At 53.4% G+C, this 17015-nt stretch overlaps 3 protein-coding genes across 3 annotated transcripts; all 3 read left to right on the top strand.

Moving 5' to 3' along the window:
• Positions 1–1483: 1483 nt before the first annotated feature.
• On the top strand, positions 1484–6754 carry J4E92_003983 (uncharacterized protein; the record flags this gene model as incomplete). Its single annotated transcript, XM_051495376.1, has 3 exons — positions 1484–1761; positions 1936–6452; positions 6501–6754. The coding sequence occupies 3 exons, from the start codon at positions 1484–1486 to the stop codon at positions 6752–6754; spliced, it is 5049 nt and encodes a 1682-aa protein (XP_051354395.1).
• A 1080-nt stretch (positions 6755–7834) lies between these two features.
• On the top strand, positions 7835–10110 carry J4E92_003982 (uncharacterized protein; the record flags this gene model as incomplete). Its single annotated transcript, XM_051495375.1, has 5 exons — positions 7835–7850; positions 8035–9108; positions 9170–9515; positions 9574–9843; positions 10077–10110. 5 exons carry the CDS (start codon positions 7835–7837, stop codon positions 10108–10110), a joined length of 1740 nt encoding a protein of 579 aa, XP_051354394.1.
• A 3374-nt stretch (positions 10111–13484) lies between these two features.
• On the top strand, positions 13485–14030 carry J4E92_003981 (uncharacterized protein; the record flags this gene model as incomplete). Its single annotated transcript, XM_051495374.1, has 2 exons — positions 13485–13867; positions 13925–14030. The coding sequence occupies 2 exons, from the start codon at positions 13485–13487 to the stop codon at positions 14028–14030; spliced, it is 489 nt and encodes a 162-aa protein (XP_051354393.1).
• Positions 14031–17015: the final 2985 nt, after the last annotated feature.

Here is a 17015-nt window from a genome sequence, read left to right as displayed (position 1 = left end):
ATCTACCATCCTGTCCATTCACGCGTTCGTATCGAAAATCTCAGGGTGATTAGCTTAGGCTCGTCCCTTTTGCTCCGCCATTCGGCCCGGATGATAACGAGGCGAAGTCGGAGTGCTGCAGGTCGTGCCGAATATAGAAAATTGTGCTGTGCATCAGGCAGTTCTTCGGTCTGCGAAAACACACTCCACTACTGTCGTATCTGCTGCATATGGCTTTCAAGTGCTTTGGGTGGTGTGCTCGGCTTAGGTCGGCACGAGCTAGATGTACCGGCGCAGGTTTTGCTGTAAGGTGGCATTAGTGTGTGGGCGTCTGTGTATTCTTACAGGTGTCAAGCGGTGGAGGCCAGATGCACGAGTTGGCAGGTGGTACCATGGTTGATGTCGTGCAGTAGCTCGCGGTTTGATGGGCATCCGGGGTGTTACTATAGGGCGCTTGTGGGATTGCAGCCTGACGCAACGGGCAGAGATGATGTACGTGATAATGCGCGTCGAGTCAGCTTGAACGTTAGACGTTAAAATCCTGTGTAGTCAGTGTGGATGCGTAAAATTGCGGCAGCGACTGTTGAAGGGAGCCCTGTTTCATAAGAGGGATGTTGATGACGTTGCGCAGGGTCGGAGATGAGCCGCCTTGGTGTTTGCAGGATGCTAAGGGATTGCGATGGAGGGAAACACTTGTTTAGCGAGATGATGAGGGTGGCCAATGGCGGCGTTGGATCGCCAGGGAGGAGAAAGTACCGATGCAGTGGCAGATCGCGGCACTGGATGGATGCGTGGTCGCCTGGAAACGGCAGGACCCTGGTACAGGAGCGCAGGGCGAATGATGTGTTTATTGATTGTCCTATGCGTTGTTGTTCTGGCAATCTTGTGCGGCCACGGGGGATTGGAGGCCGTTGCACAACGACTATCAAGGCGGGTAGAAACCTTGATCAACCTCGATCAACACCTCGGGGTCACGGGGATAGCAAGTGGGAGGAACCTTATATTCACGTGGCTGGAAGCTTATCGGCCGGCAGCCGACGTAATATCGCAGTAGCATGGCAGTAGTGGCTTTGGGTGTCGAGGCAGAGGCGCGTGGCGGCCGTTCGCAGGACGGGGACCGAGGGGCAGCGAAAAAGCAGTTCGCAGCTGCATTGGAGCGGGTTCGAGTGCGTGCGCGGCGATGCAAGCAGACGGGCAAACCTGTAATCACTTGGCCTTCCCTGTTCACCAGGCGGAGCAACGGAGTGAAGCGAGGTCAGATTAGCCCGGCCAGGCCTGGGTCAATGCAGGCGGCGTTCAGCCCAAGCGACACGGGCGCTGACTGGTGAATGGCTTGCTATGGCGCGCGCTGGGCGATGTGACAGGGCTGCACATGAATCAACTCTAGTCGGTTCCCTCTTGCTACTTGTAATTAAGACGTCTGCACAGTCCGAGTCGTCGATGACAATTACACACATGTACCCGCTGAGCTGAAGTGCTATGGGGGAGGATGGCCCTACCGGCAATGCAACACAATGTCTTCCCTGCGCCGGGCTCCCCTGCTGAAGGGAAACGCGACATTTGGCCCGGTGCGGGTGCAGGTGCAGGCTCAGACACGGCAAAAAGGCGCGCTGATGATTCGCGCCGCCTGCGGAGGGTGAAGGACTCGAGGGAGCAGCTCAAGAGGAGGACGAGAGCACGCGGCACCAGCAACGCCACCATCGACACGACGACGAGCAACTCGACCTCGGCCGGCCGCAGCTACACGGTTGCGAACGTCCACAACGGCGTCATATACCTGAGGTACGTCGAGATTGGTGTTGATGTCCTACGGCCACCGGTAAACATCATGAACATGAGGAAAGAGCGACCAGTGGACGCAGCCCGCGAGGAAGGCGCACGTCATGCCTCACATGATCCCATGCCTCACCAACCTCAACACCAACCATTCGTAGATTCGTAGACTGACACACCCAGGCCTGTAGCCCGTCCTGGAAACCAGCGAGGCCGTCAGCCGGATCCCTTCGTCTTCCCGCCCCAGACGCCGCCCGACAGCGCAACACTCGACAAACTCCGCCCGCTGAGCAATGAGTGGGAGCAGAGTCTGTACGGCTCGCGAACACCCCATTCGGAACCTACACCGCCGCTACCGGACCTGAGCGAGGGCAATGCCTTCCAGCAGCACTCCCAAGCCGATTCCGCTGGACGCCCACTCGCACACGCGCGCTCGCACTCGTTCTCCACCGTCGACGACCACACGGCCACGACGCTCAGCCACGAGCCGGGCACCTTCAAGGTGGTGATTGAGCGCCCGTCGCACATGCGCCCGAAGACGGCAGACACGTCGTCGTTCCCGCTGCTGCAGGTCCCCATACCGCATTACCGCTTGGGCACTCCGCGTTTCAGCACACGGGGGACCGCCGACCTGCGCTCCTCGGTCTACACCCGAACCTCAGGCGCCGACGACTTTGCGAACTCGCTCCTGACCCCACAGCGAGGGGTGCGGCAGTCGTTCCTGTCGTCGCGCCCTCGATCAGACGCCTACTCGCCCGTCCCCCACCGCTTCCGCGCCACTATGGACCGCCCGCCAATGCCCCCCTCTGGTCCCTCTTCAGCGCGCGTCTCCCACATGCCTATTAGCCCCCGACTCTACGATGCCCTCACCACCAACCCCGACGACCGCGCTGTTGTGCGCTTCAACGCCGACGGCGACATCCTCGCAGCCACCCCTTCCCGACTCGTTGCGCACATCACCTCTCCCAGCTTCCTGGATTACGAACTCCTTTCCGACTTCTTCCTTACTTTCCGCGCCTTCCTCTGCACCCGGGATCTCGTCGCATACCTCATCTCCCGCCTACGATGGGCCGTCGACCGCCAAGACGACTTCGGGCGCATTGTCCGTGTACGCACCTTTGTAGCCCTCCGCCATTGGATCCTGAACTACTTCGTCGACGACTTCATGCCCTTTTACTCCCTGCGGACCAACTTCTGCGACCTTGTGAACAGCCTGTACAATGATCTCCGGAACCGAGAAGATGGAGGTGGGGGTGACATTAAGATTGTCGGGGAACTGAAGAAGTGCTGGAGGCGGACGTGCGCATTATACTGGGAGATGGAAGACCACATTGGCCAGAACTTTGCGGACGACGAATTGCTCCCGGGCGGACACGATGGATCGCAAGCAGCATACGAAGAACCTCCTCCACCAATTCCATTGCCCTCGACTCCTCCACGAGCCAACATCCGGGACACCAAGGAGACCATCGGCTCAAACCCAAGCGACCACTTTGCTAGCCGGCATATGGACTGGGCGCAGAGAGCACGGCATACGCCTCAGAACTCCATGAGCTCGCCTTACATTTCGCAAGAATACGAGACCGCCCAGATACCCCTATCGCCAGCCAGTGAGCAGAGCATGCACGTACTATCATGTTCAATACCCATGCGGCACAAACACGACCAGGCTGTCGAGCTTCCCCTGTATCCCCACCCAGTACCAGTCACCAATCCAGCTCCCACAGGCACCGCCCGCCTGACAGCTAGTCCACAACAACCAGCGTCCATCAAGAATGCTCACCGCCCATCGCATGGCCACAAACGCAGTGGCAGTTTTACCGATGCTCTTCGAGACAGCAGAGCGCCATTATCCATTCCCAAAAACGCACCCGCAGATTTTGCCATGTCTGCGGTCACGAACATGCCCGGCACGCTAGTACGTGGTGGACTCTTCCAGCCCAGCTCCCCATACTTCGAGGTCAGAGCTCTACGTCCTTCACGGTCTCAGTATCTGCATGACATCGAAGATGCGGAAGCAAATGAATTCCAGAGACCCGGGCATGCGACTTCCCCAGGCATGAAAAAGATCTTCGGCAGTGTACGACGCGCTTTAAGTACCCGGCAGCAAATGAGCCCAAGCCCTCAATTAGGTAGCGTTGGGCAACAACGGCAGCCGCCATACGTGCGAGCCTCCAATCCAGGCGCCATGTCTTCAGTCTCTATCTCAGGAGGCGTACATAAGCGACGTCCTACTCGACCAAAGCCCCAGGTGCGCATTGATGTTCTGGCCGCCGCAGTTGCAGAGAGCTTTAGAGCAGCTGTCCAAGAGCAGCTTGAAAGTGAAAGTCAGGAACACGGTCTCGAGCCCCCTGATCTCGGTGGATTCGAGTTTGAGTTCGACAGGCGTGGTACTCCAACTCAGCAGGAGCGCCAGAAAGCACAAGACCCTCGCGTACACAGCGCTATCACCAGCGGCAGCAAGTCGATAGTGATCATCGACGACACCGGGCCACCGCCCGTGCCCGTCATATCGGACACCCTGGTGCCCGATCTCGACAAGGTAGCAACAAAGCTAGACAGTCATCAGCAAGAAGAGGCAAGTAATGAACAATCGGCTAGTGAGCCCGTTGCCCCAGTAAGGCATTCCGAGCTCTACGATGATCCAGAGCCTCGCCCAGCAACAGCAACAGAAGAGCACCGCTATTCGCGAATGTCAACGAGACGACCCACCACCAGACAAACAAGGAGGTCCATCTCTGCGGGCCCAGAAAGGATGCACTCCTTCCGACGCCGGGGGTCGGCCAAGAATTCCCTTGCGCGGGCAGGCTCTCTCCGCCGACATGCATCCTACAACAGCGTGCTTAGCAGACGTCAAGGACCCGCGAGTATTGCTACATTTCAAACCATGTCATCAGATAACGATCCCTTCTTCCTCGACCGCCAGCCAGCGCCTGATGCTAGCGGGCCCGGACGCCAGCTTCGTAGGCGTCCGGGTGGTGACCTTCGCGCTGCAGGAAACATCCATGATCTCGAACTATCACAGCGCCCACACTCTACCGGTTCGGTCTCTAACCACACGCATTCGGTCACAAACTCGGTCATTCTACGATCCGATCGTTTCAACGACCCAGAAGCAGAAGCCCAGCCCGTCACAGAAGGGCCAGCCGAAGTTGAGGTCCCAAAGAAGCCCATCTCACTAGTAGATACACACTCTTCGCAGCCCAATCTAAGACCGTCTTTCGAAGCCGAAGTAGCAAAGCTTGCTGCTCTTCCTGACGATACGGATGACGAAGGTGGTGTCGAGTCGGCTCTGATGAAACTGGAGGGCCGTTACGAGAAGAAGTCGCCCAGCATTCCCTCCCAACGGACTACTGTTGAGCTAGACTACTACCGCCCGACAGGCGCTGATCAACAACGCGCACGAGCTGATACCTTCGACCAGGGAGGGCGTCTCGAAACCGACGACGTCTTCCACCGTCCACTGGCTCCTCCAGAAACAGACGGACAAGAAATGTACCGCCTCTCCGCTGAGAACTTCAACCGCCGTGTACCTGCTGTTCAGTCTGTTGGGGAGTCGACCGACTCTTATTCCTCAATACCTCTTCTGGACCGGGGCTTGAGTCAGATTGAAACCCCCCAGCGGGGACATACGCTCGATACCATGAGGTCTTCCGCCAAACCGTCTCCTCTGCATTTCGCTAGTGTCTCGCCACACTCGGAAGGTCCACCGGGAACATCTTCGTCGATGGAATCCTCTATTGACTACGTTGTCGAAACAGAGAGCATGAAGCAAATACCGCCGGGTGGCACTTTGCCAAGTACAGCCTACCCGCGCGAATCGTTCTTGCTTGACGAAGACGAGGATCTCAGTGACAGGAGTTCTGCTGGAGGAGCGAAGTCAGGTCGTGACAGTCACGGCGTGAGGAGTTTCTTTGACGACGAGCCGGCAACACCTGAGGACGACCCTGACAACCTCACGCATCCTATGCGCCACCCTCCAACACCGCCTCTAACGGGTAACCGATTGAACGACGAATTACCTAGCTCAACAGTGTTTGACCGAGGGCTGCCAACACCAGGCCTTACCCCGACCGTCTCTCGCGCGAACCAGCAGCCGTCCACACAGCCTGTGCAGCTTGCTGAGTCTCCCGCTGATCTAGAAGGTCCTCAGCAGAGTGCAGCTCCGACTCGGACTGCACACTTGCCTTTCATCTTGGCCCATGACTCCGAAGTCCTCGCTCAGCAGTTTACCATTGTTGAAAAGGACGCATTGGACGAGATTGATTGGAAGGAACTCATTGAGTTACGCTGGAAGCAGTCCTCCCCGCAGATCCGCGACTGGGTACAATATCTCCGAACGGAAGAGGCTAGAGGTGTGGATGTTGTCATCGCGCGATTCAACCTTGTCGTCAAATGGGTCGTATCCGAGGTCCTGCTTACCGACGATATCCATGAGCGTGCGCGATGCATCACCAAGTTTATCCACATTGCAACCCACGCGCGACGATACCGCAACTACGCTACAATGTATCAGATCGCGATCGCCCTGATATCGAACGATGTATCAAGCCTTAAGAAGACATGGGCTTTGGTTCCCGCAGCCGAGATGCTGGTCATGACCGAGCTGGAAGCACTTGTCCAACCACTGAAGAACTTCCACAACCTGCGGCTCGAAATGGAAACAGCAACTGTGGACGATGGTTGCATTCCATTCATCGGTGAGTAATTGCCCAACAGTGGCCTTTCCAAAAGCTAACAATCACCAGGCGTTTACACCCGCGACCTCATCTACAACGCCCAAAAGCCCGCCTTCATCGACGCCCCACCCGCCGACGGCGAACGCCTCGTCAACTTTGACCGCCACCACACCGCCGCCACCATCGTCAAGAACCTCCTCCGCCTTCTCGAAGCCAGCTCCAAATACACCTTCAACGTCGAACCTCACGTCCTCAGCAAATGTCTCTGGCTCGCTGCCCTCAGTGACGAGGAAATCACGAGACGCAGCCGCCAGTGTGAATGATTAGATACCCCCCTTCTTGCTTTTCTCCCCACCATCGTTCTTGACGGCGTTTGAGCGAGCGAGCGAGCGAAGTGGAACTTTCTCATGCCGAGGGCTTTCCTTGTATTGTCTTTCTCTCTCCATTTCCCTTTGCTAATACCCCATCCACATCTCGGCGCAATTGGTTCTGGCGCAGCTGCATCAACCCGACACGATATTACGACATTATTACCATACCACCTCGCTGTTGTTTCGCATATAACCGAGTTTTCCATATGGAACTCGTAGTCTACTGTCTAGTCACTTAGAATCTAATTAAGATGTGTGCCGTATTGAGGTACATGATGTTTGTCTGAATAATAGTGTAATTGATCGAAATCTGCTGTTCATGTGCTCTTGTCGTGCTCTTGTCATCCCGTATCCGTAAGGCTGATTCCGCAGCTTAGTTCACTCTAGTGCGGCACCAAATGTTCACGCGACGCGAACCCCAGACATCGCATCAGCCACAACATATCCACACACGCAGTACACGTTACTTCCCTTTCAACGCTGCGCACATCGATCAGGCTTTCTAATGGCATTGTAATACCATTCCAATAAGCGGACAAGGGAAAACGGCAGACTGGAAGGAACTGCAAATCTCCCCCGCTCCCGTGACGCTTCATCGCGTCCGTTGGTGGGCTTCATTTCAGCCTCATGATCGCATCAGCCACAACATACCCACCCACGGCAGCACGGCATGACCTTCCTCTGAGCGCAGCACCACACACGGGATTAGGCCACCATCATGGCACTCCACTACCACCCACCGTGACATACCTCTCCGCGATCGCACATCACCTATGTGCGCCTTGTTTCCACCAACCGCCCTGTTTGTTCGTCGTACGCGGTCGTGGCTGTCGTACTCTCGCAATTCCGATTTCGTTGGCGGGTGATCATCCTTGAATGCGACTCGCGCTTCAGCAAGCTTTGAACACCTGATCGCATATCTGGCATATCTGGCATGTCATGGCTAGCATGAGGAGGGGAATGTCTAATACTCCACCGCCGATTACGGTCGAAGACACGGCGACGGGAGAAGGGCCGCTGCCGAGTCCTGAGATGGAGGGTGTGAATGGTAAGTACAGCGCTTCCGGGAAGAGTAGAGAAGAAGAGAGGAGAGGGGAAAGAGACGTGGTAGAAAGAGCTACGATAGCGTGGATCATGGTACCTATTGGTGCTTGGAAGCGACCAGGTTGGCGTTGCGCTGGCAGATGTCGCGCTTGCTGGCTGTCAGGATCCCTAGCTGACATTCAGAACAGCCCCTCGAGCCTTTACCACGTCTACGCACTACTCCCACGAACACGAACAGTCACATTTACGGCACCGAGAACCCCCGAAAGGCACGTTTGGCCACCGTCGCAAGCACAGTCCGAATCTCGAATGGCGGCAACCATGGACAAAGGAGAGCTGGTCACAGGGCCGAGTGCTTCTCATCGACTACGTCGCAAAGGAACACTCAGCGGAGGGCAGGCGGAAGATTGTGGCTCAGGAGTTCTCCGACATCGACAGTCTGCGCCGGTTCTATCGCAAAGAAGATCTCTCAGCGCAAGCAGCACTGCGCGTGATCCACGTCCAAAACGCCAGCTGGGCGACACGCTACCTCCTCCGCAAGTTCAACATCGACGCCACGGACGATCTGGTAGGCACAAACTTCGGTCGCTGGGCCAGCTACGAGAAGCCTCAACAACGCGGTGGCAAGCCTGTCCTCAATGGTCGTACCTTCCGCGCTCAACGTGATCCCTGGCGTGGCATCTCGCGCGCTGCCTTTGGAGCCGATTACCTCAAATCTTACGATAGGAATACGCACATTCCACGGCCGAATAACAACAAGTCCATAATGGAGCTCAATCATTACGACGAGACGGATCAGCCACGATATGGACACGACGTATATGTGCAGCGCTTGAGCTGTTACGTTCAACTCAGCGACGGAACCCCAGGGCAAGCCGTCGACCCCGATATACCGAACCCATACGACGAGGAAGCGTGGGAAGAGTACATGCGGCTGAAGAAAAGTTACGGCAACGTAGATGCGAATGAGCACCAGGAACGTTACATCCCCAAACTCCGATCCCTCGACAACGGAAACACAATCATTCTGTTTGAAAACTCGGTCACAGGCTCCGTCAAAGATACCCTTATCGGCGCGCGACAAGAACTCGAGTCTCGCTGGAGACGACTATCCTTCTACTTGCCCATGGAGGAAAACGACGAGACGCTGACGGCGGAGTGCATGGATTTCATATTGCAGGACGTGTTCAAAGCGTTGAGCTATAATTGGCAGAAGTTTCTCGCTGTTTGTGAGACTCACGTTGGGATTCTGGAGGATAAGAGTGAGTAACACCATCCTCACCTCATATAGAGAACCCCGACTAACCACCATCCCGCCCACAGTCTACGAGAACCCCGCCGACGAATCCCGCGCTCCCGAACTTTGGAAGAACAGCGCACAATGGCTCAAGGTCGAACGCCTCATATACATCCACGTCGACGTAATCAAGGAAATGGTCACGCATCTCCATGACCTAGCAGGCGCCGACCCAAAAGAATCTTCAGACCAGCCCTGGCTAGGGTCCGTACCAGACGAACTCGACAAGTTGACCGGGCAGTGGGAAAGAGATGTCATCCTCCCCACAACCGCTCTATCAGACCTCATGTACAAAAGTGTAGGTATTAGGGATGCAAGACACTCTTTACAATTAGGCCTGAGTATGTGGCGTCTGAGTTGGATCACATTCATGTACGCCCTCCCCTCCCTCACTCATCCCTCACCAGAAACTAACATTGTGTTCCCCCAGTTTCCTCCCCCTAACCTTCACCGTCGGTTTCTTCGGCATGAACGTCTCCACCTTCTCCGAAAACCCACCTCTAAAATGGTGGTTCATAGTCTCCATCCCCGTCCTCGTCATCGTCCTCATCCTCTGGTACGGCGTAAAACACAATCTCGCGACGCAACGCCAGAACCCCATGCGGCGGGGTGTCTACGAGGCGCTGTACCATGAACTTGCTACTGCGCAGCCCAGCCTGTGGAGTCGCAGTGGGCCGCGCGATGATGTTGTGCCTGTGGGGTGGTGGGCAGGCTTCAAATGGCGGCTCATCACGCGCTGGTTTGGCGAGGAGAAAGTCAGGCCCGGGAGGAATGTTGATGGCAGTGGGAATGCGACTGGGACTGGTGGGGAGGACTTTGGCGTTGTGGGGAGGTGTAGACGGGCGTTGGCGAGACGCTGGTTGGGTGAATTGGCCGTCATGCCTATCCCGCACCATCCATCCCCCGGCTCCCACAACCACGACAATAAACCAGTCCCCTCATCCTCCTCCCAGCGCTCCAGCAGTAGAGGCTCTGTGCGCAGCGAAGTCGCGTCGTGTATGCTTACGACCACTGCCAACACTGCTACTACGACACAAGAGATTTCGGATAAGAAATTTGGTGCTGTGGCGCAGCTGGCGAGGGTCGCTACGCCGGTGGCGCTTGCGGATGCGGATCCGACGGCTGCGTCCAGGATGCAGAGAGCGAGTAGGAGGGACGGGGGTAGTTTGAGTCCGGATGGGAGGAGGAGGGGGAGTGTGGCGAGTAGTGATGGGGGTGTTATGGTTGAGGAGAAGGGGGGGAGTGGGGATGAGAGGGAGGGGAGCGGGAGTGAGGGGAGGGATGGAGATAGACGGAGGGTGAGGGGGTTGGATGTGCCGAGTAGGAATTAGGTTGGGAGGTGGGTAGAGTGGATTGGGAGAATGGGTTGTGGGTTTGATTAGGTTGGGGAATGTGAAGATGAGAAACCAGATGGTGGATTTGCCGTCTACGTTGTGGAATACATACTCCCGCGTCTTGGGTTTTCGTCATCCCATGGACATCGATGCCAGATACCATACCTTTTGATCCTGGCCCAGCGCGCGCCTGGTATATAAACACCTCTCTCGCAACCCTCTCTTCCTTTCCTTCATCACTCACTTCCTTCTTTACAGGACCAAAACACGTCGAGGAGAGGTCTATGGGTGCGCTGCCTCCTCTTTCTCCAAAAAGAATCTTGAACACAGCCATGTCCTGCGTCCTCCTTCTTTCTTCCAAAATCACAATCCGGTGAACACATGACTATTCCTCCTCGCCTTCTCTGGATCGGTCTCAAAAGTTCCATGGCAAAAGCACATGCCTCGGTTCTTCCTCCAAAATTCCTCAAGGTCTTCTCAATGACTGTTCTTTCCGCCTTCTCTGGACGTACTCAAAAAGCTCAGTGGAGTATGCCATGTGCTGTTTCCTCCTCCAAAATCTCGGACGGGCCACTGGAATGACTGTGGCTTCCGCCTTCTCTGGATTATTACAAAGCCATGGTCTTCAGTACTATGTGCTGCGCCTTTCTCCAAAATCCGCAGCGACTATAACGATGGCTGTCTCTGCCTCCGCCTCTTATGAACGGATTCAAAGTTCCAGGCCCGCCTGGTATGTGCCGCCTCTTCTTCCAAAAGTCATCAGAATACGGATCATGACTGTCTCCTCCGCCTTTCCTGGCCTTATCCAAAAACATAGTCAGAGAGTCAAATGACCGCCTCCTCCGTCTTCCTGGGCTTATCTAAAATCATCATCCCTGAGACTATGTGTCGCTTCTTCCTCTAGAAATGTCATTACTAAGATTGTATGGCTGTTCCTTCCGCCCTCTGGACCTAATTCGAAGAGGAAAAGAGATATGAGCAAGCTTTGAGTTCCTAATTCTACTCTAAAACCTACCTTGGACTGCTTTTACTAAAAACTGGTGCGAAACCTACTATGTTCTGCGTTCTCGTTTCTTTCTCCAAAGGGTTGATGCAATGTACACATGGCTGTGTGTTCGGCTTTCCTGTCTCTAAATCTATGGAAATACGCTTGATGAGCTAGCTTGAGCTGGACTTCCAATTCCAAAACTCGAAAACGACATGCATATGGGTGTTTCTGGCCTCTAAACGGTATCTGTACTTTCACTATGGAAAGATTGAGGGGTTTTGCGCCCTTGTTCATGTCTGCAACCTCCTCACGTCCGCTATATTCGACCTAGCGCAAACCCCTGGTTGCGCATATATAAACCTCCGTTCCTACGCTCTTCTTCTCCTCATACACTCACATTCTTCGGAGTGGGACCAAATGACTGCTGAGCGTGGCTCATGGGTTGCTTTCTCCTTCTTTTTTTCCAAAAATGAGAGACGTTCCGGAAATGTGCTGCTAGCTCTTTTCTCCAAAACACCACTAACAGTTACTATGGGTGCTTCGCTCGTCTCTTCCCCTCAGAATAGCAAATCCCAATGCTTTATGCCTGCTTTCTCTGTCGTTCTGGATCTAAAATGCAACCAATTAGAGGTATGAGCCAAAGACAGTGGAAGTTGCTCTTTCAAAATCGACAGCAACCATCTCATGTATTCTTCTGGCTCCCTTCTCGCAATCGCGTCGGTGAAGAAACGCGCTGTATAAAAACCTTTTGCCAGTTTTATACATGAGTGTGGCTGCCTGTGTCCTTTCTTCCACTTGCGAAAATCCGGCCGTTTCTTTTCATGGTTCTGTTGGTCTCCTCTAGTGGTAGGAGGGGGTATAACAATCTCACGGGTGGTGGACTCTTTCCCTCTTCCAACACACTTCTACTCTTCTTTGTGGAACCAAAATGGGAAGAATATGTCCTGATGGGTCTGTCGCTTCCTGTCTTCCTCCAAAAAATCACCAACACGCCGACATGTGTTTGTCGCTTCCTCGTCTTCTCGAAACTAAGCCTTGACTGTGTCATGCGTGTGTCGCTTTTTCGTTCTCCAAATGAATCTACGACTATGCTATGCGTGGGTCGCTTCGTCTTTGTCTCCAAAACTCAAATGGAGCGCGAAAAAGGTACATGCGCCGCATTCTCGAATTTTCTTCTAGAAATGGAGCAATGGCGAGTATATGAACTGGCGTTTTCTGGAAAGTCCAAGAACTCAGCCATGATAAAAGCCGTCGTGAACACCGTCCTCGCAATAAAACACCGCGGTGTTCGACCAGCCTTAGCCGCAGAAGCAATACGATCAGGTGAGGTCTGCCCAGAAATGATGTTACCTCAGCCCCGTGGCGACTGTAACAACGAACAGCAACTAAACAGACTTTTGGTCGAGAAATGACGTTCCTCGCACCACCATCATGGGGAAATACGAGAGCGCACCTAGCGTCTCCACTGTGGCCATGCTGGCAAAACTGGTAGACTAACTGCATAGCGGTGGTAGCACTCACCTAATCAGCTCACAATCCGAGGGCATGGCCTGCAACCAATATCTTATCGTCCGTCCCTCTCACCCTAGAAGACGGTGAAGGAGCACACTGTTCGCATCGTGGGAGAAGGGCATAAGACGTTGACGCCAAATATAGGCCACAGGTGGACCGTGATGCGCGCGTTGTGGTTAGTGGACGGGGACAGCCTTGTCTTCGCGTTAGTGCGTCATGCTGTAACGGGCATCCTCGGCTGGCGATCTCGGCGCAAAGTGACGTCTAAATGCCCGAACGAGTAAACTTTCTCCGTCCGCACGGCTAATAGCCGTATTGGCGATTGATTAATCGGCACGACTATGCCTTTGGCTGTGGGTTGGGGGCTCGTGTTGGGAAGATTGGGGATTGTATATTAGACCTTCGTCGCGTCGTTCGTTTTTGCTGTACTCAGAACCTCACACACTCACGCCTCACACCTTCATAACTAATACCAACCCACGAAACCCACACACACAAACCGCAACCATGGTATCCTTCACCGCCCTCGCCCTCCTCGCCTCAACCGCCATGGCCGGCCCCGTCGCCCGCCAAATCGCCATCCCAGAAGGCTGGACCTGGCAAGTCGAGAACTGGGAGGCCGGCTGCTCCCGCCAGGGCTGCTACTACAACTTCAACATCACCGTGCCGAGCGTGCCGGAAGGTCCCGCTGGCGTCAAGGCGTACTGCCACGGCTACGAGCAGGGCTACGACCAGAGCTTCATGATTCCTTCTGCGTACGAGAACTGCCAGTTGCTCGAGGGTGTCAACAATGGTGTTGCGGCTAGGCTCTCTGAGAGGGTGCACGATGGTCAGGGTCTTGGACCTAAGGAGATTGAGGTTAGCTTTGAGTATGCGGCTTATGGTGACCGGTAAGTTTTGTTCTCTGTCTTGGGGATGTGAGAGCATGTGGACTGACGATGTTATAGTCCTGCGTACAACTTCTCTGGCACCCACGAGGCTAGGTACAACCAGTTTGTCACCTACCCTCTCAACTTCACCATTACTCCTACCAAGGTCTTCGGTATCGCATAGATGAGAATGAGGTGGAGACAATGAAGATGATATCCTCCTGGAGTTCTGTCAACACGAATAGAAACAACATAGAATAATGTTAATGACTGCAAGATGCAACAACTTGGAATACTTCGTTCTTCACCCTGCATGCCTCGTGATGGTCGCGATTGATCATTCTCTTTAGTTTGAACATGGCATGAACTGATGGCAAGACACGTGCTCTCTTTGGTCTCTTGGCGGAGAGAGGTATAGAAGCAACGCGAGCGCCGGCCTCTTGACTTCTGCATCAACTTTCTACACGATTTTCTCCAAAATGGCATATATTACAACGTGATGGCCTTTTCGCCTGCACCCAAAAACACCGACGATAAGGATATGTGTTTTCTCCCCAAAACATACCACGGCACGGTTATGTTCCACTGTCTGCGCGAATCTAAAATACCCAACTACCTATCAATGGCCGCCTGTCCAAAACCACTCTATATTTCATGATGTTGTGAGAGTCGACTGAAGCACGGGATATACTTCCTGGGAATGTACCCAAACAACGCCCATGGCTTCCGCGAGTGGAGAGAGCGCCGCTAGGCAAAGACGTATAAAAGCTCCTCATGGGAATGCTTCTCTCTCCTTCCTCATCACTAACTCTTCAGTCGTGCACACTAAAAAACCAAGAGAAAGGATCCCCATGTTCTCTTTTCTCTGTTCCAAACTTTACAGCATTAGCCACATGTTGAGTAAACAGATACATGTCCGCTTTCTCTTCTGGCTAAGACGAGTGTCAATGACGTAGTATTGAAACCATTGCATGGATACTTGAAAACAGCTTTACCACAGTTCATGTCTGTCGTCGCGTCGAGAAGAAAAAACAATGGCAAGATATTCACGTTGTCTGCGTGCGACGGTCGAAAGATTTGAAGGTTATGAAAGCTGTTTCCTCATACTTCTGGTTCCAATCTATAGTGACTACGAAACTACAAGATTGCTCCAAGAGACAGGCTATGGCTTTCCCCCGTGGTTTCTCTCGAAGAATACACCGACATATGGTACTTGAGAGCAGCATCTATCTCCGAGCAACATCATGGGTACCGACGGAGCTTCAAAGTCATCCAAAATGTCGTCATGTGCTTCTCGAGGCTGCGCAGTCGCTAGTACGATATTTAAACCGCAATTTAGTCTACCCAGTTGCTTCCTTACTTCAGTACTACCGCGCTGCTTTGCATACCAAAAATGCAGTACTAGTGACGAATGTGTTTGTGCAAGCTTTTTCCGTCAAAAGCGATAACGGGGTGGCATGTGGTCAGATGACCTCAAAATCACCAAGAACAGTGACATGATCTTCAAGTATCTAGCCCCAGGGTCCTAAACCACCTTCATTGTGCTGCGGAGCACTAGGTGATAAGACGTCCTTGTTCTAGAGTATAGAGCGCTTCTTGTGGCTGCTTCTCTCTCTTCTTTCTCGTATCAATTGCGTTCTCGTTATTCAACAAAAACGTGCGAGAGATGATCGCATGCTTCTGCGTTCTTCTTCTCAAAAACATCGGTATGAGGTCCAACATGCTCAGCCAGAAAAGGAACAATGGAAATTATCATGGTATCTGCCTGGCAAGACCAGAAATTCACGATCTGAAAAGTCCATGGGCTTTGTACACTCTCGGCAATGCTATATAATGAGTGCTGTGCCTTTTGTCTTTTCTCTCTTCTTCCGACTACCACACTACGTTCCACCAAAATCCGGAATCGCAGACAACGACGTCCATGATTCGGCGATTCGATCCTTTGCAAAACAATGAGAGAAAGGCAGTATGTCTCAAAACAAAAAAACACTACTTGCATGGCTCCTCCGCGTCGCCAGAAACGAAGATTTGGCATTCGCATCGGTAGTACAAAACTTGCACACTTGATTATCTGTACGGTTGAATGTGAACGATAGAAACTTATGCAGCATCATTCTGATGGCTGTGGGCCTCGAGCGCTGCGTATAAAACCAGCTCTTGGCGGCTTTACCTCCATTCCTCCTTACTTCCCTATCGAAGAGCAATGTTCTCCAAAACGAACCTAACATGACTACATGTCTGTCGGCCTCCTCCTTGTTCTATAAAACATGGCTATATGCATCCAATGTCACAGACTCGCTCGTCTAAAAAAGCCGATCAGCTCAGATGTCACCACGACAGGCTTCGATGGGGCGACCAATACGATACTATCAACGACTTACGACAAAACGTTAAGCAGAATGAAAAGATGAGCTCCGGCGGCGAGTCTGTTGTCGTCATGTGACGCGCCTGGCGGCACCGGGGTATTTAAACCTCTCTCCTCTTGTCGGGTTCTTCCTTCTTATCTACAACTCTCGCCTTGTGCGCCCAAAAAGACAAAGTGGCCGCTTCCATGTCCTCGCCTGTCTTCTTCGTCGCTACCAAAATGGAAGAGCACTCATCCTATGTCTTTGCCTCTCTTCTTCCTCACGATTCTTCCCGTCGATCCTTCCAAAACAATCTAAGAAGCACAAGATGCTCCGCGAGATCGAAAGTGGGCGAAGAAGACACCAAGAAGCACGAGAAAACGTGCGATGGTACGGGTTGACATTGATCAAGCTACATGAAATCGAAAGAGAGCTGCGGTGCTACCACCTCACTACCTCTTTCATACCCTGGTCTTGTCGGATGAAAGCGGCCTGCTGGGTGTGGGCGGTCAGGCAGAGTCATGCGTACGTCTTTTGCGATGTTAATGACGAAACTAGAACGGAGGTCGTGTGAATACAAGCGGCTGAGCTACATTTGTATAGACCTGCTTTATTTCCTGTATTTCTATCATGGATCTTTGCAAAGTGTTTCTCCACCCAATGCTATGTGTGTAGCCTCTAGGAGGCAATGAAAAGTTCATAGCGGAGAATGAAAGACGCTATGTCGTCGGCAGGCTCGTATCGCAGAACGGAGGTCGTATCTATATGATCGTAATCGTGTATTTTCCCTCATCATTCATCGATTCGTACTCTAACCACGACTC

Source organism: Alternaria infectoria (genome assembly GCF_024043175.1).
Source record: "Alternaria infectoria strain BMP 0036 chromosome Unknown scaffold_5, whole genome shotgun sequence".
Lineage (NCBI taxonomy): Eukaryota > Fungi > Ascomycota > Dothideomycetes > Pleosporales > Pleosporaceae > Alternaria > Alternaria infectoria.
This window is presented reverse-complemented; position numbering and strand designations above follow the sequence as displayed.